The 26,208-nt window shown below is 37.5% G+C and overlaps 1 protein-coding gene across 8 annotated transcripts in view; it reads left to right on the top strand.

The window, feature by feature from the left end:
- The window catches only part of fam13a (family with sequence similarity 13 member A), a 132,289-nt gene that overhangs the window by 36,723 nt on the left and 69,358 nt on the right, over positions 1-26,208 (top strand). For all 8 annotated transcript variants that reach the window (XM_022684489.2, XM_015606992.3, XM_015606990.3 and 5 more), the window contains 2 exons: positions 155-247; positions 10,076-10,290. In XM_022684489.2, the coding sequence (XP_022540210.2) occupies positions 155-247; positions 10,076-10,290 (308 nt within the window). The remainder of the gene's footprint in view (positions 1-154; positions 248-10,075; positions 10,291-26,208) is intronic.

The raw sequence follows: 26,208 nt of genomic DNA, 5'->3' as shown, positions 1-26,208 counted from the left end.
AAAACAATGCATTAGTGGTCTAGTACTTGAGTGCAATCTCAGATTTGACTTCAGAGTTAGCCTGTAATCAAGTCTGTGGAGATAAGGTGCAGTCCGTTGAGTAGTTTTATTGGCTTGTAGATCTAATAATAATCATATTTACTGTTCTTTGAAGGCCATGCGGAGCGGTGAAGGGGAAGGGAAGGACTCACCAAGAGAAAAAGAGCTGAACCTGGAGAACCCTGCAGCTACGCCGAGAAAAAGAAAGGTAACAGGCCTCACTTATTCATGTTCCATTCCCCTTTTCATTTGATCTCATTGCAGACTTACAATATACAAGCTATTCTGTTAAATTCTGATCAGTTCTGTATCCCTTTACTTTTTACGTTTTGTATCATTCTTGAATTGGGAGCACATTTTGTCTTTCAGATATACTTTTTGTTATTAAAATCAAACAAAAAGCTTCCAATCTTTATTAAATCAGATTTAGATTAATAATGCGTGATGTAAATTTTAGGTGCAATTTATACACAAAATATGAATCTAATAAGTCCCACTCATTACATCATTCTAATCCTAATTTATACATACATTCAACTTTTATAAAATACATTGTTCTAATAATAAGTCAACTAACTGAATTAACTGTAAAAAAAAAAAACTATATATGTGTACTGTATATATTTTATGTTGTAAATATAATTATACAATTCAAGTTTTTTTTAAACATGGAATTTTTTTTTTGTGATCAAATTTTTATTACATTTTTATATACACAAATGTAACACAGCCCTGCATAAAAGTACAGAGATGCATATACACGACTGTCATACACTTGTATAACTTGTGTACTAAAAGTACTTTACACTACATATAAAATACTTTATGACATGTTTTGATTTTCACTATAATTAGAGTTCCTATACAAGCTTATGACGGCCATAAGGTATTGTGTATGCCGCAATATGCATACAGCAGTAATAGAAAGCGTTTTCTAAGTCTAAATAAATTTCTGCTTTTCCTTTTAAAGAAAATTTTGTTTTTCAGTCTTTTCACTTATTTGGCCAAACAATGCAGTTCTTCTTTCGTCATTCTGGGCCAAATAATTCTGATTTCCAAATATTCAGTTCATCTCTAATGTTCTTTCTATGGTTGTTAGTTACACTATATTAAGGATATCAGTATTCACTGACGAATTGCATCTTTCCATACTTGAAATGTACCTTCAATCCAAGAATGGACCACCCATCTTCTCTGCATGTGAGACTACACTTCTTATAAACACACTGCAGAATTCTGTTAACTTTGCTCAGCCTTGCTTTAGCCAATCAGAGCTCACTGTGTTTATTTACACCTCCCTCTCTCGCTTCTATCATCACATCACATGACTTTGTTTTGATGCTGTGCTCTGAAAAAAAGGAAAGAAACCCTTTTTAAATGTGCTGGTTCATTACCTCCTCCACCACTTTTCCACTTCCTGCCGCTCAGAGGTCGGCGAGGTCTCGGTAGACACCAGCTTATGCAATGTTTTGTGTAAGGGGTTGAAATCCGAAACTTCCAAAACTGTTTGCTTAGACCGGCGGAGTTCAGAGCTTCTTGCTGAGCCAGTCCAGATAAGAGCCGTAGGAAAGTGCGGTGATACCTGGTGTCCAGCGTAGTGGGCCGGTTGAGAAATGCTGATGGAAAAAAGCAAGGAGATGAGGGTGAAAAATAAGCCCAGCTCCAGCTGAGGAGATGTTTGCCATCGCTGAAGGGGTCACCGAGATCATTCAGCTTAACACGTAGCATGCCTGGAAATGGCCGACTTGGATTACACTTTATTTTAGGTTACTGACACAACAAGGAATTTATACTTTTGGGTTAGAATTCAGTATTTGTCTTGGCCATGCAGGCTCGTATATCAGAGATGTTTGGTTTGGTCTGAACTTGATTGGTCCAGTTTGATGCAAACCAGAATAGCAGGTGTGAAAAGTGCTGTGAACCACGGTACAGACCAAAGAACTAAAATTTGCTCTGACCAGAAGAAGTTGTCTTGGTTTAAAGCTACTGAACCATGGTTGAGTTTGTCTGCTCTCCGAAGCACTTTTGTAGATGGTTTAGACATTGGGAACAATTACAGGAAGTTAAGTAGGGCTGCAACAAATGATTATTATGGTAGTCGAATAATCTAATAATAATTTTTCAGATTAGTCAATTAGTCAATGATTCTTTCTGCCATGTCCTTCATATTTAAAAACAACAGAAAAACAGCTGAACATGAGATTTAAAAGGCATTTAAATGTCCAGATGTTGTTTAAACTAAGTTGAGTGTGTTGTTTAAACTGTGTGAGTGAGCCATTTACCCATCTCCTATTGTGTTTCTCTCCCTAGCACTTTGTGTAATTTGTACTGTACAAATTATTGATTAGTCGATAATTACATTTGTAGTTGACAAATTTAAAAAATTGATATTGTCAATTATATCGACTAATCGTTGCAACCTTAAAGTTAAAGCAGTCTATTATCAGCCTTTAAACAATAGAAGAAGAAAATAAACTGCCATTGTGCCTAAATCTGACTCCCTTTTGCATGCAGCAGTATGGGTGCAAATGCTTTTGCTAGTTATTCCTATATCTACTGTAACTGTAGATATATTTTTTTTCTTTTCATTTTTTCCCCCCATTTTCTCCCAATTAAGCTAGGCAATTGTCCCACCCATTTACCTACTACTCAGCTGTATACATCCTCCATCACTGGTGATGCCACTACACACTATTATGTGATAGTAAAGACTATCACATGTCTCCTCCAATACATGTGAAGTCAGACTCCGCCTCTTTGCGAACTGCTGCTGATGTTGCTGAGTAGCATCACAGTGCGCTCTCGGAGGAAAGCGCAGCGACTTGGTTCTGATACATCAGCTCACAGACACTGTGAGCTGATCAACATCACCCTAGTAGTGATGAGGGGAAAAAGAGCCATCTAGCCACTCAGAGAGAGCAAGGCCAATTGTGCTCTCTCAGGGCTCCGGCAGCTGATGGCAAGCTGCATGACTGGGATTTGAATCTCCCGATCATAGTGGCAGCTCTGTAGACCGCTGGAAAACTTTGTGCCCCAGTAGATTAAACCTTAATGATAAACAGAAAAAAAGGAATTTGTGGGAAGACAGGACATAATACAGTAAAAGTTCTGTACAGTATACAATATAACAAACACATCAATCATCAATCTTAGTCCAGGCTCTGATTCTGACTTTCAGGTGTGAAAACAATTAATAAGATGATTGACTCTTTTTATTTGTTTATACTTTTTATGTTACAGTGTACTTTACTAGATAACAGTTACTCTTTTGAACTCCATCATTACCAGGCAACTTCCTGGAACTTAAGAGTGTTGCAGTGTTTCCTTGTATTTGTAGTGTGTATTGAATTGTCCTTCTGTTTCCTCAGTCAGTTTCTGAAGAACACTGTGGTGCTAAAAAGCTAATTATGTGTTGGCAGCTTTTGAGTAGTGACAAGGAAATAATGCTGGTAGTTTTATCACTTATCACTATCATTTGGAAGTAAAAAAAAAGGAAAAGTTAAATAGACTGTTCACGTAGAGTGGTTGCTGGTGTTCATTTTCCACCTTTACCGTCTTAATTCCAACAGTTCCCTGTTCCCTGTTTTTTTTTTTTTTTTTACTGTTTTTGTGTTTGAGAGGCAGGATTGACACAGACCATCAGCATTACAAGCTGAGCTGTAGGAAACCAGATAGTTAATAATTTTATTTTGTCTCATTCAGCAGCCGATTGAGTAATCTCATTCTCATACTCTCACCAAGAGAGACTCCATCTTTTAGGATCTTGTTGGAACAAACAGTGAGCATGTTTGTGGTGCTTTGTGAAGAACAATAATCATTTCTTGTGCTTAAACTACAAACATTTTTCTTGTGCATTTTGCTTTATGCATTTCAGTTTTAAGATTTATTTTAAAAAATGAATGTGAGCATTACATTGACAAAAAATTAATTAAATAATATTAGTGGTGTGAATCACTTAAAAAAATATTATAATCATGATTCATTTTTTAATGCTGCTAGTTCCCTGTATTTTTGAGAGAGGGGCATTAGGGGTGGGCGATATGGCCCTTAAAATAATATCACGATATTTCATGGTATTTTCACGATACCAATACTCTTGGCGATATGACAAAACACTGAATTAAAAAAAAATATTTCAAGAATACACTACTGCAACAAAATAAAAATTTAGTTGTATTATTGCGTACAATATGATATGGCACACCCCTAACTGAGATATAAAAAAGTACAAGAATTTTATCAGATTTGTAACAGAAGTCAATGATCCAGAATGCCATGATAATAATAATGCACTCCGAATATCTCCATATATCCAGAAATAAAGTAAAATAAATGATACTGGACAGATAAAATCTGTCTCTAATAGATATATAATGGGAAATGAGGATAGTGAGAATTTTTCTTTTGCTAAAAACAGTAAAAAAAGTAGTACCCTGATGTGATAACTAGGGGTGGGTGATATAGCACAGTATTTCAGGGTATAATATCATTCACGATATATTTAAAAATGTTGGCGATATTATTACGTACGATACGATATGGCACACCCCTAAGGGGCAGTAATAATAGTGTAAATTGGTTCATCAGGCAGGCTAGAGCTGTTTTGGTCGCTGCTTTTTTGGTATCGAATTACGATAAACAGCCCTAAATATGGCGTAGTGTCAGACACAGCTTTACCCATATGCCTTAGGTTGGGGGTGTCACGATTCTCTAAATTCACGATTCGATTTTATTTCCGATTTTAGGGTAACGATTTGATTTGATTTTGATTCTCTATTTTCTTTTTTGTACGGCAGAGAGGCCTATGCCAGTTTTAGATTAGTCTATGGTCAGTCATTGGTTTGATTCATCAAATTTACAATATCTTATTTCAAAAGGTGGGCTTGATATAAGTGATGCAAAGTGATACAAGTGATCTGTAATACACCACATTAGGCACTAATGGTCAAATTTAAATATTTTAATTAAGATATATATGTAATGCCATCTAGTGGCTTTTTTGGTAGCAGCAGTGTGCACTATTAAAACAGCAATGTGCAACATAACAAAATAAATATTAAAAAAAATACAGGAACAGTCATATAAAAAATAATAGAACAATTAGAGCCTTAACAAACTGAGCTCTATCCTACTATAACAGTTATACATGAAAAATAAGACTTTAAGACTTTTTTGGTCCCTGAGAATGACAAGTTTTTTTCTTTAATAAAGATATATTATTAACTTTATTTGAGAGAAAGATGCTCCTTAAGGTACCAAAGCTATTAACATATTTGAGGCTAGACAAAACAACTGTTATTTTTATATTTTCAAGTTTTTCTTTAAGAAGATGAGAATGTCCACATTCTCTGGAGAAAGGGCTGCTCTTTCAGCTACAGTGTGCTGCGCCACTTGCGTAGCGTGCTGCACCATTTGCCATTGATCCTCTTTTTGACTTCGATGCTCGAGACCATGACATAATTTCGATCGATTTTGATGAAATATCGAAATCGTGACACCCCTAGCCTTAGGAGACTTATTTCTTTCCCACTATTTGCTTTGTATATGATTACACTTATACTGGCCTAATAAGAACATGTATGTCTGCATGTTTTAACCACCCAGTCATCTCTAAATCACTGCTTATTGTGTTTTGTCCCAACATAATGTTAAACTGGGCTAATTCATTGGGAACTGTACACAAAAACTTGTCCTGACACAACATTGTGACGTCCATGTGGTTCTCAAGAACCTTGAACAGTTATTCATGCATGTAAGAGGATTTTAGCACAACTCCCATTTCCCTGAATCGCCAGAACTCTACAAATATGTATTAGGCTCCTGTTTTTGTGCTTGATTTTATCAGAAAACACACAAGCTCTATGAGTTTCACACGTCGCCTGCATATTTCCTGCTTTATCTTTATAGTTTGGATGGTTTTCAGAAGGAAATAAATTGATATAGATGTGCTTTATGATGATATGATGATTTATGTGCAGCTTTATTTAAGTATTATTTCCTGAACATTAATACTGTCATAAAATGCTGTGTATTTCAGGAGAGTGGTGCCATTAAGGTCGTTATTTGCTGTGATTAATAGTGAAGCTGTTTATTGAATGTTATTTACTGAAAATCAGTCCGGGGCGGAAGGCCTGAGTCAGAGTAATGTGTGATGTTGTTTTTAACACAGCGTTTTATTGGATGAGGGTTAAAGTTCTCAGTGTCTCTGTTCAGCTTCATGGTGATTCTTTTCCTGATGTGTTTTCTCAGAAGCTTGTAGTGGGTGGTGGGTGTTTAAAGGAAGTTTATTTGGACTATAAAAGCTGCTACGCTGTTAGTGTTGTGAATCTTCACATCCAGTTGTCTCATCCTAGAGGACAGTCATGAGTGGAGGAGTGTGTGTGAATGGGCCGAGCTGTGCTTTCAGTCTGAATACTGAGGTTTATGGAGTTCAGGTGAGTCATGCTACACTATAGACTTTAGATTTTATTGTTAAACGGGTAAATAGCTTGATTATCCATTATGTACACTACATTACATTGCATTTAGTCTACGCTTTTATCCAAGGCGACTTGAAATCCAATACAAAAACATTTTAGGAGGCCAAAGTGAAACATTGGATAGAGAAGAATAGGAAATGAAGTTAAAAGTAGTTAGTTAGAGGTGTTAGGAGAATAAGTGCTCTTTGAAGAGCTCTGTCTTCAGGAGTTTATTAAAGATAGCGAGAGATTCTCCTGATCTGGTAGTAGAAGGTAGTTAGTTAGAGGTGTTAGGAGAGTAAGTGCTCTTTGAAGAGCTCTGTCTCTTTAGGAGTTTATTAAAGATAGTATGGGAGGCTCCTGATCTGCTAGTGGAAGGTAGTTTGTTCCCCCATTGTGGTTTGATTTTGGTGGAACTTTGCGGGTAAGCATATAGTTTTCAAAAAATTATACTTCAAAGTGACACACCTTCTCATTCAGTGTTTTTTCATTTTATTATTTTTCCCCTACATTGTAAAAAATACTTCATTCTTAATTTTTTTTTTATTTATTAGTTGAGTAGTTTTTGACATAATCTGGATTAGAACATTACTCAAAAACTCAAAAACTGATGCTTTCAAACTCATTAAGAGACAAGAAATTCAAGTAATTTACTCTTGATAGGTTTTAATCTACAATGCAGAAAAAAAAAATAGACATACGGTAACCGATACTGTATATCGGAGATTTTTATGAAGAGATTTATGTAACTCTATACAACACAAAGTTTATTAATAATTTGTACTTGTGTTTTTGTACATTATTAAAAACTGTAAGATTTTATTGTTGTTTATAATTACCCCAAACATAATAAATACAACAATAAAAAACATTTTTTCGTTTTTTACTTGTTGAGGACGTTAAATTAGATTAGATTAGATTAGATTAGATTACTAATAATACTTTAATACTTTATTGATCCCAGGGGGAAATTACAGTTATTACAGTAACAACCATTTATGTTGAATAATAATCACTCAATCACTCAAACATTACAATATGTACACATATAAAAATTAACAGTAATAATAAGTACAAGAACACATACTGTAATTTAGCAGAAAAAAAAAATAATAATAAAATAATAATAAAATAAATAATAATAATAATTATTATTATTATAATAATAATTAAAATGATTGCACAACCTAAAGGTTAAAGTTTCAAATTGAAGAATACCTAAAAGCTCCTTATAGAACCTATACGTTTAACATTATAGTGCAGTATTGTTTTAGAGTCGGGTTTATCTAAAGTGAAACTGCTTTAACGGCTCTAACGTAATATGTTTGATGTTTGTACACACAAAACCCTTCCCTGCGGTTCTGTGGTGTGTTATTGTGTAACTGCTGTATGGGGTAATCGGTCAGTGTTGATATGGCTGTGTTTGGTTGTGGTTTAGCAATGTTTGAGGCCTCAGTTATGGCTGTGAATTCCTAGATAAGGACAGTCTGCTGTGAAATGCTATCTGATAAAAGACACAGCAGCTTTCTGGTTGCTTTTATTAGCACCTATTTAGTTAGGCTAAACTCAAATATTTGGTTTTGAACCTCTCTGATACTGATATTAATATTGTACATTTCAGTATTGGCCAATATCAATATAATACTCAGAACAACACACACACAGCTAACAGTATGATATCACAGTGTAAGTGGGGCTATTTCAGGCTGGATTTATTACAGATCAAGTCATATTTGTGGCTAATAGTAATACCCAAGTAGTAGTAAGACCCAATAGTAATACCCATTGAACGTTCCCAGTTTTGAAAGTTTGATATAATACAGCCATGTGAAGAATTGGGACATTCCTAAAATGCTACAGAATCTGCAGGTATCTCCTACAGCATATACAGCTTTGAAAAAAAAATAGAGACCACTTTAAAATGATGAGTTTCTTTGATTTTACCAAAGAGGAAGATGCATGATCATCAAACCAAGCTGAACTGCTTGCGTTTTTGCACCAGGAGTGGCATAAAGTTATCCAAAAGCAGTGTGTAAGACTGGTGGAGGAGAACCTGCCAAGATGCAAAAAAACTGTGATTAAAACCACGGTTATTCCACCAAATATTGATTTCTGAACTCTTAATACTTTGTGAATATGATTTTTTTTCTTTTCTTTGCATTATTTGAGGTCTGAAAGCTCTGCATCTTTTTTGTTATTTCAGACATTTCTCATTTTCTCCAAATAAATGCTCTAAATTACAATATTTTTGTTTTGTCTGTAGTTTATAAAATAAAACAACAATGTTCATTTTAATCAAACATATACCTTTACACTGCAAAATTAGAGAAACTGATTCAGAAACTGAAGTGGTCTCTTTTTTCCAGAGCATATAGCATCAAAAAGAGGCCAAACAAGTAAAAAAATCATGGGAGCTGTCACAGAAAATCTGTGTTTTGCTTGACTGTACACTGGGCATTCACACAATGGCTGCAGTTGGCCTTTTAAAAACAGACAGTTAGATCATGCGTGAAATGGCAGTAGGTGAAACGTTGCATAACTGGAAGTTGCAGTGCTGCCTTAAAACAAAAATAGCTCTTTTTGGATCCATCCAGTCTGAGATCACCTCCAAGCTCCACTGACCTGCATTGAAACGTCCAGTTTCCTTCCTTACTGGTCAATTTGCTGATGTATTTTGGGCTTAACCCAATTCAACAAAGATTTTTGTGTGGTGATTGCATCATTAACACATTAGCACATCGATGTGCAGTGTCGACTCTGTTACAATTAGGTAAGCCGTCCCAGAGCGACTGTAATCAATAAAACGCCTTTAGCTTTAATAGCAGTATGCTGCTAAAGGCTGTACTTTTTCTATGCACTGTTTGAGGTTTGTGGTTATGAGCTTGACGTTTGTCATAAATTATTAATTATATGGGGTTTCTTCTTATTATTTTAGAAATATTCCAGATTTCTGGATTTTCTTCACTTCATCATCTGTCATCTTCTATTGGGAATAAAAGCCTAATGCTTTGTAATTGGCTCCTGCCCACCAATCAATGCTCTAAATACAGGCTGGAGAGATCCAGTTGGCACGTTATGCAGTCGAGTAGCTGCAGTAGTGTTTAATAGGAAGCCGACATTCAATAGAAAGCTCTGCAGATATTTTTATAGGCTTCCATCAGTAGCATTAGCGTTAGCATTAGCATCTTTTCACAGAGAGGCGATGAGGAGAGCAGAGTTTGACCTGGCTCTGGTCCGTTTGAGATTTTTCACTTTTTCCACCGTCTCTGGTGCTTGCCAGCTGCAGCCTGTAGCAGTTAGCAGGGTAAGAGAAATGCAAGTCAAGCCTTTTTATCTTCTGCTTCCTTTTTCTTCTTCTTTCTCTGCTCCCTGTGGCACTTCCTTCCTGTTCCTGGAGCGTGTGGCTTGCAGTAACATGAACGAAGGGCCCGCTATCTGATAGCAGTGGCAGTGTCCAGCCTGCTCACATGTACACTTGGCTTTCTCATGTTTAATACCTCTCTCTATGTCTCTCTCTCTCTTTCTCTCTCTGTCTCTATCCCCCTTTCCTGCTATCTCTCCCTCTCCGTTCTTTTCAGGTGAAGAAGGCAAGGGCTAAGGAAATGCCCAGGTCAGTTCCTCAGTCAGGACTTACCCACTCCAGGCCTTTACCCCAACCCCCGCAGCGGAGCTCCAGCCCTGAGGTCCATCCTCCAGTCCGAACCCAGGAGAAGAGCATCAGCCATCAGCCTGAGAGCATGGACCTGACCCCATGTGATGCCAGCCCCGCCAGGAGCGTAGACACTGTGAACAGGTAGGTCACATGCAGACTCCACCCACCTCATGGCTATTTGGCTTCTTAGAACATTGTTCCAGCTTGATTAGTTTAATGTGAGGAGAAACTGTAACTGTAATTTTAGTGATTATGAACAATAGATTGTGATTATAATCCAGTATGAATTTGCAGTGTTTAGATTTAGATTTAGAGGCATCCATTCAACTAACTGCATGTTACTGCGTAATTAAAATAAATGAATCTATAAAGGAGACAGTTTGCGCATTATATATTAAAAGAAAATAAGAGACCACTTAAAAATTATAAGTTTCTTTGATTTTATCATTTTGAAAACCTCTGGAATATAATCAAGAGAAAGATAAATGAAAAAAAAATCACAAGCCATCAAACCAAGCTAAACTGCTTGAACTATTGGCATAAAGTTATCCAAAAGCAGTGTGTAAGACTGGTGAAGGAGAACATGCCAAGATACATGTTCCACTATGGAGGTCTTAAGGTCTGAACGCTCTCCATCTTTTTTGTTATTTTCTGCAAATAAATGCTCTAAATGATAATGTTTTAATTTAAAATTTGGGAGAAATGTTGTCAGTGGCTTCTAAAATAAAACAACAATGTTGATTTACCTAAACCTATAAACATAAACCTATAAATAGCAAAATCAGAGTAACTGATTTAGAAACTGAAGTGGTCTTTGGCTGTACATGTGCATAAATGTGCTAAATTCTAGTGCTAAATTCTAAGTATAAAAAATTCAGTGAAATTTTATACACTTCCCCTAGTAAAACTAATTACATTGATGTAATCCACTGCTAATACTACTACTACTACTTCTACTACAACATATACAGGTGTGAGTGTTCCCAAGTCATTCCCTGAGATAACACCCCATGATCAAGTTACATACTGCTCACAGTAACTGTCCTGTGAGTTTTGGCATGTCAGTTCAGTTGTTAATATATTAGTAATACATACGTTCATGTATGAATGTGAAAGTTTCTGTTTCACACGCCACCTGAAACCTGAAACATAGCGTGCTGATTTATTTTCCCACTTTTAAGCAGTGCCTGTTTGTGGAATGAGTTTGTTTTTATTACATTTATTACCTGCAATTACACCCTTATCATTAGTGCTGTCATCCATGAGCAGCAGAGTGTTTGTGTTTGTGACCATGAGAAAGGCCAAAGTTCAACCCATTCGTCCCATTCGCTCTTCTACAGTAGTTCTACAAAGTTTTTTCCACTCCTTGGGTTTCTTGGAGTGTAAAAATGCTAGGATTCAGTTCTTTAGAGTTATTTCGAGAATTGACAGAAATCTTTAGCACATAATCGTTTATCATCAAGTGGCACGCAGATGGATCTGGGTTAGTATGACCCTCTGTTACTCACCTTCCTCAGATAGTGCTGACAACTATGCAGGGCATCCAGCTGCCGCTTGACTTTTAAGAGGCAGTGTGGCAAGTGGCACGCCGTCGACACCCAGATTCCAGACGCACTTATTATAAGCAGCTGAAAACTGATCTACTGTGGGGATCAGGTGTCTCCTGGAATAGCAGCGCTGAGGCGGTGGGGCTTGTTGTTGGGGTGAGCTTTTTCTCTGCCGCTGTGAGAACGAAAGTGTTAGCGTTAGCGTTAGCATTAGCCACTTGCCGACTCAGCCACTTTCATATCTACACTGGCAAAAAAATAAACAAACAAATTAGCATTTAGCATTAACATTTGTTGAGGCATCGCTGGATGGTTTTCTCTTATTGTGTTATTGTGTTTTATAATGATTTCTCAATTGATCATTACTAGCTAACCGTTTACTTTGCCTAAATTTCCTTTGGGATAAATAAAGTATCCATCCATCCATCCATCCATCCATCCATCCATCCATCCATCCATTCACTCAACCATCCATCCATCCATTCAACCATCCATCCATCCATTGTTCTGACCTTTCAGCAGCCTTTCAATAGCCTGAACTGTTCAGTTACTCGACACCAGCCAGATCCATTGACAGTTATAGCAATTCATTATGAATTGTTGACAAATGTAATATATGATCTTATGTATTGCAACCCTGTAAATACAGTCTGTCAGCTAAACAAATGAACTAATACACTAAACACACCTGGGAAAGTTAGGCATGCAGCTTTATGTCTGGCAGCCAGTTCTGCTTTAACCCATTTAACTCCAATAATTCAATATATAGCAGTATTTTGTTGTATTTTGTATAATTAGTATGATTGCAGTATGCAATACCTTAGCAACACCTTAGCAACCACTTAGCAACACCATAGCACACACAATAGACACCATAGCAATATGTTAGCAACCACCACAGACACCATAGTAACACCTTAGAAACCACCTAGCATCACTTTAGCAACCACCTAGCTTTTAAGCTTTTTGGTACTGCAACCACACTGCCTGTTTTTGCAGGAGCTGCAATCATTCACAGACTGTAGTCCTTCTGTTTATGTTTCCCCACAATGACTACTTCAGTCACTGAGGTGATTAAAAACTCCTGATAATGACCCACCACCCAGTTGTGCTAATACCCCCTAAATACATGTATAATACCAATATAAAAGGTATATTCACATTACTTAAATATTAGGACTGTCAACGTTAAAATATTATCTGCCCCGCCTGATGTTTTTTTCAGAGCGGTTCGCTTGTTGTGCAAATGTAATCTGGTCTTAATCTGACCCAGCAAATATACTTCTTTTTATTGAGCTAAAATGGTGATTAGGCGCAATTTAATCTAATCTAATATATATAATGCTATAAACAAACGCGGTTTCCATGCAGCTCCATGCTGTTTACACACTAAGAACGCAGTATATGCAGCGTTCACTGCTCACATCTGTGCTGCACATCCCATTGAAAACACTGTGTTAAAAAACAGCAGCAAATTTTCAGGGTTTTGTGTTAAAGCAGCTTTACACTGCACAGATATATACACTGAAACATAGAATCTTCTTACTGTATTTACTTTCTTGCTCCCGTGCCAGACAGCTCTGACCAATCAGAGGAGACGATGTGCTTGTGTGGTTTATTGGTGCATATTTTGGTCCAAACAGAGGGAGAAACGTTCCAAATAAACAAACTCATCAACTGATCTGGACCATAGAAACCTAAAAACTACAGGTGTGAAAACGTCCTTTTATCCTCAGCTAATTAAATTCTAATTCAGCAATCCTTACAACCAAGCTGAGATGTTTATGATAATGTAAAAAAAATCCTTTATTTATTTTTATCATGCATTCTTTATTTCAGTGTCCCACATTGGCTTTATCTCCCCTCAAACATACAAGTATTTACTAGTATTTTTATTGGTGTCACTAATGTATAATTTTAATATACCTTTAAATATTCAGAATAAAAACTCGCATCTTAAGAAGTACACATGCAGTTAATCGCAGTTAATTGCACAATATTGTTGTGATTGATCGGATTAACTTTTTTAATCGATTGACACCAATATTAAATATATAATATATTGTATACTTAAGTAATATGTCACCAGTAACACTGGAGAGCAAGGAGTTAACCCAGCACACATTGCATGAATGTAGTTGTGAAATTGGGCAAAGCAGTTACAGGTTTTTGCAATAGCACACTTGTTGAGCACTGATCACTCTTAGGTCAGCGCTGTTTTTAAAATACTTGGAGAAAAAACAGAAAAGTTAGTTGGACTGTTAGCAGTGCATCACTGGTCTTTTAGCTTGTAGCTATCTCGTTTTTTTGCTCCTATAACTGGGGTATTCTTATAATTACAATAATTTTATAGACTCTAAAATAGAACCCTGTGGAACTCCACTATATTTTTCTATAAATCACCAGTGCGGCTTTTAATCCAGTGCGTTTTATGTATTAAAATTTACCAGGCAGGTTGTAAGGAGCAGTAAAGCCACTCCGCCAAATTGCAGTGTTTTTCAGGAGTTTCAGTTTAGTTCTCCAGCACTGGGGCTGGAGTAGCATTAGCATTAGCTGCTAAATGCCATTTCTTCGTTCAGAGGAGAGTATTATCGGCCTGTAGTCTGCTGCTATTCCTGGCTAATGCTAATGCTAATGCTCAAGCATTAGTGCTGGAGAAATTCGGTAATCTAAGCTTACTGTAGAAAAACAGAAGCACTTTACTCACTAAAATAAACAATTTTAGAAGAGAAATCTGTGAAGAATAACATCTACCGCTCATTTGACTTTATAAGAAGATTTTTTTTGTTATTACAGTTTTGTTTACTTAGCTTAGCTTTACTTAACTTATATAGCTACCCCACCCAGCAGCAAGGCGAGACCTGCTGAATTAGAAGTTCCTTCTAAGAGGTGTCTTCTAAGATGCACCTTATAATCCGGTGTGCCTTATCTATGAAAATAGACCAGAAAATAGATATTCATTGATAGTGCACCTTATAATATGATGTGCGTTATAGTGCAAAAAATATGCTGTTATTATTCGGCTTTATGATGGATATGAGAATTATCAACGCAGGGTTTAAAATGTTAAACTGGCTGTTTTACTGTGAACTAAACCCAAAATAAATTTACTGTATTTAGTTATACCTTTACTTTTAATTTTAAACCTGATACAGTTCAGCAAATCCTGAGCACTAGAGCGAGTCTTTCCTGGAATTTCCACCTCAGAGGTGGCGTGCTGAGTGTCCGATAAGGACTGAGGACACTTGAGAAGTGAGGGGTGTGTAGTCTGTCCTGACGAGCAGCTAGGCTCCCCCTGTCTAGTCCGGTACTGACTGGATAACACAGACTTGCAAAACCCCGGTATATTAGGTTACACATGCCCCTTGACCTTTACCTGGAGTTCTCTGTGATCCTGGGCTTCCCTGCTGCTGGTGAAGCTGACGTGTGACCGCGTGTGCTCTGTTCTGGTTATGGCCTAACCCTCGTCATGCCCACGCTGTTGCCCCATATGTTTTGTCGATTTGCTCACCATGAGTTTCAGCATGAGCACCTTGAAAGTTCACAAAGTAACTGAACACCCATTAAATAAGTCTGGATTCCCTGAAATAGATGTGCGTCTCATGTGCTGCAGCCGAAGCAGACGACTTGGCAGCTTGCTCTCACTTTCTGTAGGCATGTGTGGATGTCATGTTAGCAGTGGGTCAGCTCTCCACCGGTCCAAACTGGGTCTGAGTGAGCGTACACCAAACACCTTAGCAAGCTCTTTACTCCACCTTCAAAACACACTGGCCCTGTTTATTGATTGCTTAGTTTAGGATGTGTGTCAGTGTGTCTTTGCTATCGTAACAGTGGGAAAAGTACGCCTTGTGCGAATCGAAATGCTCAAAAGGCTAGTACTAATTCTCTTAATTAATCATGGGTGTGTTTAGGGCATAACGTGAAATAAACCAATCCGTGTGTCACGTGCCATTCCCTTTAAAGCTCCATTAGGTAGGATTGAGATTTTGTGCTCGTGGGCTCCCCCTACAGTTGTAGAGTGTAATAAATGTTTCAGTTCCAACTGTTAGAAGTAAAGGTCGGAAAGCAGGTCGCAGTTCTCGCGAGCGTCGGATGCGGCTGGTCCGGAAAACTTACAGAGTCTGGTTTGGGCTCAGAGGAGCTCCGGCACAGACACAAGAGGAACGCTATTCCTCCTATTACACCTCAATGGAGCTCTGCAGTGAGTTTCAAGCTGTAATTTTACTTCTTTAAAAAGTTCAAAAATCAAGGAAATCCTACCTAGTGCTGTTTTAAGAGCCAGGCAGATTTTGGCGGATTGCTATTTTAGTAGCGCAGCGCTTCTGCGCTTTTCAGCAGAGAAAAACTGACCTGTTCGTTCATGCTTTGTAGGTGTGTGAGCAGGTCATGTAATTTACGGGAACAACAGGAATGCATTTAGCCAAAGGGAGCTAAATGCATTTAGCAAAACTAAACACTTCCTTAGATTTTATACTCATTTTTTCATATAGAGAACTGTAGCATATTACAATAAAATACAGCTTAAAGTGAGTAAGAACTGAAGGATTTTATTTTATTCTTGTGAAAATTAATTAAATGCAGTGTATCTCCTTACACTCCTACATGATTAGCATTTAGCTCAGTTCTTCCAAATTTGCTGATCTGGCTCCTCTACAGCCCCCCCTGCAGCAGAATGCCAATCCTTCAGTGTATGGATGAGTGATGTGCTGTACAGTGTGTATATACGAGATGATCTGTACACCTGTCGCTTTACGTTTGGGAGTGGAACTGACCCGCTCTCCTCGTAGTAGTAATATTTCATAGCTGTAATGTCTTTTGAAGCTCTTCCAGGGTGGCATCGATAACATTCAATATCACAATGTTGTGTGACAAATATATCACAGTATCACTGTATCAGAATATATATAACATAACTAAGAGTATATGTACAGTATGAAGGTTAATAATAACACAAACTTAATGAACTTTGAAGCCTGAGTACTGCTGCTCTGTGCTGAACGTATGGTGTATTTTAATTTAATCTATCTATCTATCTATCTATCTATCTATCTATCTATCTATCTATCTATCTATCTATCTATCTATCTATCTATCTATTAGGGGTGGGAATCTTTTACTATCTCACGATTCGATTCGATTCCGATTTTGGGGGCCACGATTCGATTCAAAATCGATTTTTGATTCAAAACGATTTGAATTATACAAATTTCTGCTTCTGGCTTATGAATCTTATTGAAAAAAAGCCTCCATAATATACACTGGTCCTGGAGCAGGTAATGTGTTACAAAAACAATAAAATGTGCAGGAATGTGGGTCCTCAGTGACAGAGGAATCACTGGGATATCACAATGACGTTTGTCAATGAACAATAAATAAATAATAAATAACACTGCTTTATTACCAGGCTACTAGCGGTGGTGTGTAGGTGACGCTGCTGGGCTGATGTGATGATAGCAGTGGAGCGCTAAAGTTCAGGAGCAGCTGCTGATTAACTAGTTAATTTTAGGCCGTTGTATTTCTTCAGAAAGGGGGCAGGAGGTGGAGAAATTAATTCATATTGTCCATTACTTAATTCCTCTGTGATGGGGAGCTGAAATTAGCTCTGATTAGCTTATTTTATTTTTCTGTTCCGCCTTAAATGCTGCAGCCCGCTGCCACCTGTTGCATTATTTAAGGTGGAACTGGAAAGTTAGCTAGTTAGCTAGCTAACAGTTACTGAAACGAACTACTAGCGATCTTTTTTATGCTTGTTATGAAGCATTCTGCCATAAAACATTAAAACTACACGTTAATCTAAGGTAATATAGTGCTTGTTCTGCCATCTTACCGGTAATTCTCATACACCTACGCTCTGTGTGGGTCTGGAAGATCTCTGTTTGAACAAGCCCTATCCTTTACCCGCCTTAGGGGTGACGGTACGTTTACACACTACGGCGGCGCAGCCAATCGCTTTCTCCGCCTCCCACTTGCCGCTTTGGGCAGTGGGAGGCGGAGCGAAAAACGCTTCGGTAGGGGTAGGGCCAAGGGAAGAAATGGGATTGGACCTTAGAATCGATTTTGGGACATTTTAAATCGATTCTGAATCGTAGTAAATGAGAATCAAGATTCTTATGTGAATCGATTTTTTGGCACACCTCTACTATCTATCTATCTATCTATCTATCTATCTATCTATCTATCTATCTATCTATCTATCTATCTATCTATCTATCTATCTATCTATCTATCTATCTATCTATCTATCTATCTATCTATCTATCTATCTATCTATCTATCTATCTATCTATCTATCTATCTATCTAATAGTTGAATTGGACCAGGTGTGTTATAGGACCAGGGAAAACACTATAATGTGTAGGGATCTGCATTGGATCTTCAGAACCAGGATTGAGAAACACTGGCTTATAGTTCTGACCTACAGTCCTGTTTTAGTTGGACTACAGATTACAGACTACTGATGCAACAATCTGCTGCAGCATTTTGTGGTAGATAATGAAATTGATGGTCTTCTGTGGCTAATAGTCCAAACTCTGAAGCAGCAAAGTGTCCCTTAAGTACCCTTAACTTTGTAACTACCACCACCATGTTTAAAGAATAATAAAAACACTGAACACTGCTGCTGTATAACTACATTACAAGCCTTATTAGTCCATTCCAAATTTCTTCACATTGATATAGTTTGGATTGTGGACATGTCTGTAGTAGACAAGTATTCGGCTTCCAAGATGGCCACCAAGTACAACACAAACATATAGTCAAAAGAGCACAGAATCAGGTCTAATCGTCCACATTTATGTTGCATGTCCACAAATTGGATATGTGTTCGATCTAGGACCGCATATTAAAGTGACTGAATTTAGTTTTGTGTCACCTCAAGGCAAAAAAGCTCACTTTAGCCTGGTATTGTGAACGTAGGCTATGCTAATAGAATTGTTTACAGACCTAATACATTAATTACCATATTTTTCACACTGTAATTCTCACTTAAATTCCGTACATTTTCTCAAAATTCAAAAGTGCGCCTTATAATCCATGTGTCGCATGTGTAAATTCTACCGGTTAGGTTGTAAGGAGCAGTAAAGCCACTTCGCTGAAGTGCTGTAAAGTGTTATAAAGGAGTTTCAGTGAAGTTTCTCCAGCATTGAGGCTGGAGCAGTATTAGCATTAGCTGCTGACCACAGCACTAGCTCTTTCGCCATTCAGAGGAGAGTATTTCGAACTGTAACCTGCGTGTTTACTGTGGTAAAACAAGCTATGTGGGACGAACTGCTAGCTGATAGCACCCTGTCATACCGGGGCACACAGGGTTTCTCAGTGTAGCTTCGTCAGGTGGCATTTACTAGAGCTAAGTGCTGCTAACCGTGGCTAGCACTGCTAGAAAACTAAGCTTACTGTAAATAAACGGAAGTGCTTTTCTCACCCAAATAAACAGTTTTCAGGAGAGAAATCTGTGCAGATTACTGTGCAACACCCTTGTTTTTTTTATGTCGCATAAAATGCGCCTTATAATCCAGTGCAATGTATGTATGAGAATAGATGTTGATTGATAGTGCGCCTTATAGTAACTTTTGTTCTGTTTTTTACTGTGTTTTTTTTTTTACTGTGCATGCAGCACTGATAATTTGTTTACAGTTACATTCATATCTAGAATTAATCATATTTCAAGTGCTGGTCCACTACCAAGGCAAAGTTGGACACGTATGGCTTAACCATGCGCTGGCTTCAGATAAGCCTTTCAATCTCCTCCTCTACTGATTCTGCAGTGGCGTGGTAATCTGCTGTCATACCGGTGGCCACAGGCTCGCTGCGGGAGGGAAAGATAAACAGCGCATCTCACATCTCTCTCATACAGCTGCCCTGAGTTACCTTAGTTAATGGAAAGTGATGATGTAACCGTTCTGCTACTGAGAAAGAGGCCAGGCTGAGGAACCTGGCGTAGTGCTGCTACTATCATTCCCACCCATCTCCCATACATCCCTGTCAGAAGCGTGGGAGTATGAAGCACTGCTAACACTTTGTTTCTGAATGTCTTTTAAATCATCTACATCTTCTCCAGAACTTTTTTTACAGACACAGTTCTTGCTGTTGGCAGGATGTAAGATAGCAATGATGTCAGAATTTCGTCTGCTCTAAAGTGTTTTATTCTATTGGCAGTACTTTTCTAAGAGGCATAGGCAAGTGTTTTTTTCCAAAAAAAATGAATAGCATAGAAAAGTTCTTTATTTCAGAATCCCAGAAAATTAGAATATTACATAAGATCAGTTGGTACTTTTGGCAGTGTGGGCAGTGTGCAAATCCTGCTGGAAAATGAAATCCCTATCTCTATAAAATTTGTCAGCAGAGGGAAGCATGAAGTGCTGTAAGATTTTCCTGGAAAACTCTGTACTGATTTTTGACTTGATATAACACAGTGGATCAACACCAGCAGATGACTGACATGTCTCTCCAATCCATCACTGATTGGTGGAAACTTCACACTAGACCTCAAGCAGTTTGGACTGTGTGTCTCTCCACTCTTCCTCCAGACTCTGCTTCCTTAATTTCCAAATGAAATGTAAAATTTACTGATGATCAGTGATGGTTTAGAGAGACATGTCTCACCATCTGCTGGTGTTGATCCACTGTGTTTTATTATCAAGTCTAAAATCAGTGCAGTGTTTTCCCACAAAATCTTACAGCACTTCTGACAACTTTCATGAAGATACGGATTTCATTTTCCAGCAGGACTTGGCACACTGCTCACACTGCCAAAAGAACCAATTGATCTTTTATAATATTCAAATTTTTTGAGACACTGATTTTTGGGTTTTTATTGGTTGTAATCCATAATCATCAACAATAAAATAATTAAATGCTTAAAATAGATCACTCTGTGTGTAATACATCTATATAATATAGGAGTTTCACATTTTGAACTGCATTACTGAAATAAAGTAACTTCTCAATTATATTATTATTTTTTTAAGATGCACTGTTATTAGGTCACAAAGTGAACAGAAACCCAGCTATTAACTTTGTGGATTCTCCAGTCTGTTAAAACACTTACTTGCATGCACCCTCTCACACCTACACACACACTCCTAGTAAGAAGGATAAGGTTCTTAATGCTATGACTTATAGAGCGAAACCCACACTGACGTATGGCTGGGTTTGAGCCCCCTCACTGTCGGCATATTTATACCTTATAGTGGTCTGCTTGCGCATGAGAGGCACTATCCAGGAAGATTAGCCGGGCTTATCTGCCAAGCATATCAGCCAGACACGACAGGGTCTTATAACGGAAGTGTGTCAGGAATGTGATTCCAGACTTCAGTGTTAACAATTCATCAATGAACCTGAATTATTCAGTAACTGCTGTCAATCTAAGAGAGAAGTTATGCAATTATTAATGAGGAATTAAAGTGAAACAAGACACAGTGATCAGCCATAACATTAGTACCTCCTGTAGCATGTTTTTGGGGTTTACTTGTGCATACTGTCACAGTTTGGTGCTTGCCAAAGAAGCTAAGGACTTCTTTACCCCTTAGATTAGCGTGTATTTTTGTATGTGGATAATATGTGCGTTCACACTGGTTTATTTGGTGTGTTTAAATGTATCATTATGAGCATTATCAACCACTTGCTACCAGTTGCTGCTCACACTGAATTCAAAGCCCTTATGATTGCCTAAAGGGTGATGACAGAGCAGGCTTCCATTATCCCATTTTGAAAATGGCATTAAAACAAAAATTCAAGTCAATTCAAGTTTAGTTTTATTGTCAATACTAGGGGTGTGCCATGTCGTATGGTACGTGATAATCTCACCAAAAAATGTTAATATCGTGAACGATATTATACCCTGAAATATCGTGCCATATCACCCACCCCTAATTACCTAATTATCAAGGTACTACTTTTTTGCCGTTTTTAGCAAAAGAAAAATTCACACTGTTCTCATTCGCCATTATATATCTATTAGAGACAGATTATATCTGTCCAGTATCACTTATTTTACTTTAATATGGATGTATAAAGATATTTGGAGTGCATTACAAGTATCATGACATTCTGGATTATTGACTACTGTTACAAATCTGATAAAATTATTTTTTAAAATACAGTCATATGAAAATTAATAAAATTAATTTAATAAAAATTAATATGGGCACCCCTATTAATTTTAATCATTTTTAGTTCTAAATATTTGGGTGTTTGCAACAGACATTTCAGTTTGATATATCTAATAACTGATGGACACAGTAATATTTCAGGATTGAAATGAGGTTTATTGTACTAACAGAAAATGTGCAATATGCATTCAACCAAATTTGACCGGTGCAAAAGTATGGGCACCCTTATCATTTTATTGATTTGAATACTCCTAACTACTTTTTACTGACTTACTGAAGCACAAAACTGGTTTGGTAACCTCATTGATCTTTGAACTTCATAGCCAGGTGTATCCAATCATGAGAAAAGGTATTTAAGGTGGCCAATTGCAAGCTGTTCTCCTATTTGAATCTCCTCTGAGGAGTGGCATCATGGGCTCATCAAAACAACTCTCAAATGATCTAAAAACACAAATTGCAAACGCACACCTCAGGCGACTCTGTTGTATTGTTGACCGATGCACAGTGACCATCTGCTGTAAGATGATGCTGCAGCTCTTTGGAGGTGGTCTGTGGATTGTCCTTGACAGTTCTCACCATTCTTCTTCTCTGCCTTTCTGATATTTTTCTTGGCCTGCCACTTCTGGGCTTAACAAGAACTGTCCCTGTGGTCTTCCATTTCCTTACTATGTTCCTCACAGTGGAAACTGACAGGTTAAATCTCTGAGACAACTTTTTGTATCCTTCCCCTGAACAACTATATGTTGAACAATCTTTGTTTTTAGATCATTAGTTAGCCATATCATATGGCATGCAACAATAAAATTCTAAATCATTTTTCTAATTCAGTGTTTTGTCATATCGCCAAAAGAATCTTTATCGTGAAAATACCATGAAATATTGTGATGTTATTTTAGAGCCATATCGCCCACCCCTATTCAGTACTGTATATGTACAGGACATAGAGAGAATTGAAATTTACCCTACTCTCCTTCCCAAAAATTACAGCAAGTACAGAAAATAAGATTATAAATATGTAAGAATGGCAGACACTATATGTGCAATACAACAAGGACACAAATAGACATACGTGAGACAGAAGACAATAGTGCAATAGTGAAGGGGGGGGTGATTAAGATGGAATGACAGTGCAAGTATAAACAGAACCCGTATAAAACAGTAGTGCAAATATGTTATAATAAATGGTATAATAAATAAATAGTATAGTAAATATGGTATATTAAATAAATTCAATTAGTCCTGCTCCTAAAGATCATTTTAAAATTGTGAGAACAATGTGATATAATGCACAATGAATTATTTAAACCACGTGGGATAAAACTCTACTGTTCTCATTTACCGGTAAGCACACAGCTTGTCATAGTGAGCAAGGGAAATTGGGAGAGTCTATATCCACAGTACAAAAGGCTTTTATTAATGTTTTTTTTTTTTTTACAGACATACTGTGTGTCTTGTACTGGCCTGTTGAAGTCTTTATCATGTAACACACTTTCTGTTTACACCTGTATGAAAGGCCTACGTGGTGTGTCACTAAACACCTTCCAGTATACCTTTTTTCAGTACCTTTTTCTTGCAGTACTTGCAGAAAAAAACCCAGTGTCAGTGATATGCATCACCTCTATCATAATATAACACTTGTCAGTGGTGCTAATTTTACGGCTGTTTGTGCATATAGTATAGTGTATGTAGCTTGGATGCTCATTTCTATTTGCTTTATATATTATTGACAACATCTGGAGTAGTCAACATGTTAAATCCTACTGTAACCCAGATGCTTATTATCGTTATTGGATAAATATAATGTGATCGATTCGTTGGTTTCACTTTTCTCTCAGTTTCTACATTAGAAATGGATTATTAAAGGACGCCATTGTTCTCTCACTAAGGTAGTAGGTAAGCAGGATTTCCGTTTTGTAATTCACAGCAGCAACACACGAGTTTAATACCCTGGCCAGACTGCAGCACCACCGAGGAACTCCAGCAAAGTGAAAAACTTTCAGTCTGAAACGTTGAGACACTGGCCTCAGAATGCAGAGGCATTGTGCAATGTTCCGTTACGCTCGGTACCTTAATACCCACAGGATTTTAGAATAGAACGTACACATGTTGTTGTAGATAGAGGAAAAAATGGTGTTATGCCATTGTGTGGGTGGGAACTCCAGCCCTCTACACACACACACACACACACACACAAACACACACACACACACACACACACACACACACACACACACACACACACACACACCAGTGCATTCATAAATTCTGTAGCACGGGGAGTCATGTGGTGCGCTTTTTGAAGTTGATTGAACCTTGGCCTCTTTTTCATTCCTGTGTGAACACTGAGAACCTAAATCCTCACTGTTGGGCAGTTGAAGTACAGTGCATTCGGTTTGTTCCCAGTTTGGTCAACCTCTCACTTCTATTCCTACACACGCACACACACACATTCACAGCTTTTACAGCAGCCTACGTGAAGGCGTAGCACGTATTACAAAACGTTGCGTGCCAAAAAACTGACTGACTGGGCCACAACAATCCAGCTTCACACTTCTATTGTTTTTGTTTTACAGCCCAGCCTGTCTCGAGACTCCAGTTTAGTCAGTCCACTGGAAACGTGCTGGGAAGGCGTATGTAGGAGGGGGGACAGATTCTGGGCTGTTGTGTCACTGTACCACCTCTTTCTCCATGGTCTGACTGGCAGACAGTGGTGGTGGGTGTCAGGGCAAGAACTTGTTGTTCTGTAGTGATTTAGAGTCAAACAACCAACTGTCAGTGGACCTTTTTTTCCTGTACCTTCTGCAGATTATGTAGCAGTGATAGTTTGGATGCTGTGCAAAATAAAGTAAATAAATATCCTGTAAAAAAACACATACGATAAAAGACCCAGATTTTATTCACTGTAGAACACATTTCAGATATTGGAAGTGAGACATTAGACCCTAAAAAAACATAAACTCATTTAAAACTCATTGGGAAAGGGCAAAAAAGTCTGGAAATGTAAGTGGCACTAAAAAAATAATTCTGCAATAGCTTCCTTATACTGTGTAAAGGAGAATTTCTTTGCCCCTGTTGGAACTATCACTGTGGTGCTTACCGTATTTTTTGGATTATAAGGCACATTAGTTTAAAGTCCTTTAATTTTTCCAAAAATCGACAGTGTGCCTTATGTATAAATTCTACCAATCAGGTTGTAAGGAGCAGTTAAGACACTCTGCTAAAATGCATAATTATAAGGGTAAATTTTTAGTGAATTTTATCCAGCACTAAGGCTGGGTGCAGCAGCATTAGCATTAGCCGCTAACCTCAGAATTAGCGCTATCAGGTGGCATTTGTGTCCCGCTAGCACTGTGGTTAGCGGCTAATACTAATGCTGCTACGCTGACAAAGGCTGACAAAGCTGATAGTCAGTATTGGATGCTGGTGATCTTTGGGCCCTCAGGTGGCACTGCACTAAATACAGGCTGTACTGATTCTGTATTGAAATTCACTGCATGAATTTAGGAACATTTACAGAAATCTGGAACATCTATGAACACAGTTCTCTGTGCAAATCCCAAATACAAGTTATAAAGCTGTATAATGCAAAAGAAAGCCCTATGTCAACACAATTCACAAATGCAGCCGTATTCTCTTGGCTAAATATCTTTTTTTAATGTTTATTTTTTTTCCTTGGTGAGATAAATCCATAATTTTAATGTACTTCTTTGCATTATACCCACATATCTGTAAAGCTTCTTTGGGACAACATCAAGTATATTTGAAATATGGATAAAACTAACTAAAATAATTAACAGTAAATAATCTTCCCAAAACCTGTTGGTTTTTGTGGCCCTTTCGGGTGCAGTGTTCACACATATTTAGGTCTCACTTTCTACAAATCATTTCTATTAATAGCAGCACTACAGACCTCAGTAAGAGTCTCTCTCTCATTATATTCAGATGGTTTTAATGTAGTCGTGCCAGCAGCAGCTCTCTACACTCACTGCACTCAGTGAAAGACCTTCAGAAATAAAAGCCTCTGCTTAAATAATAATAAACAGTCCTATTGTGCTCTACAACAACCGCTATCTGATTGCTTCTCCTATCTCACATGATCACGTACTAGCTTGCTGCTGTTGAGAGATGTAAAAATAGCTAATAGCTTTTAGCCCTTTAAAATAGAATCAATGTGATAATTAGATCATTAAAATTACATAAAAATAATTAAAAAATTAAAAACATAAATAATTGATATACAAGGCTTTTGGATGAAAGTAAAAAATTAAGCTAATAATAATAACAAAAGAAAACCTACGCATTACATTCACCCGGAAAAAACAACAATTAAGGGATCAAATTAATTTCTCAATACAGCTCTGGAAAAAAATAAGAGACCACATGATGATGATGTTTTTCCTTGA

This window comes from Astyanax mexicanus, chromosome 7 (assembly GCF_023375975.1).
Source record: "Astyanax mexicanus isolate ESR-SI-001 chromosome 7, AstMex3_surface, whole genome shotgun sequence".
NCBI classification, from domain to species: Eukaryota; Metazoa; Chordata; class Actinopteri; order Characiformes; family Acestrorhamphidae; genus Astyanax; species Astyanax mexicanus.
The sequence above is the reverse complement of the archived record's forward strand: the minus strand, read 5'-3'. Positions and strand labels throughout refer to the sequence as shown.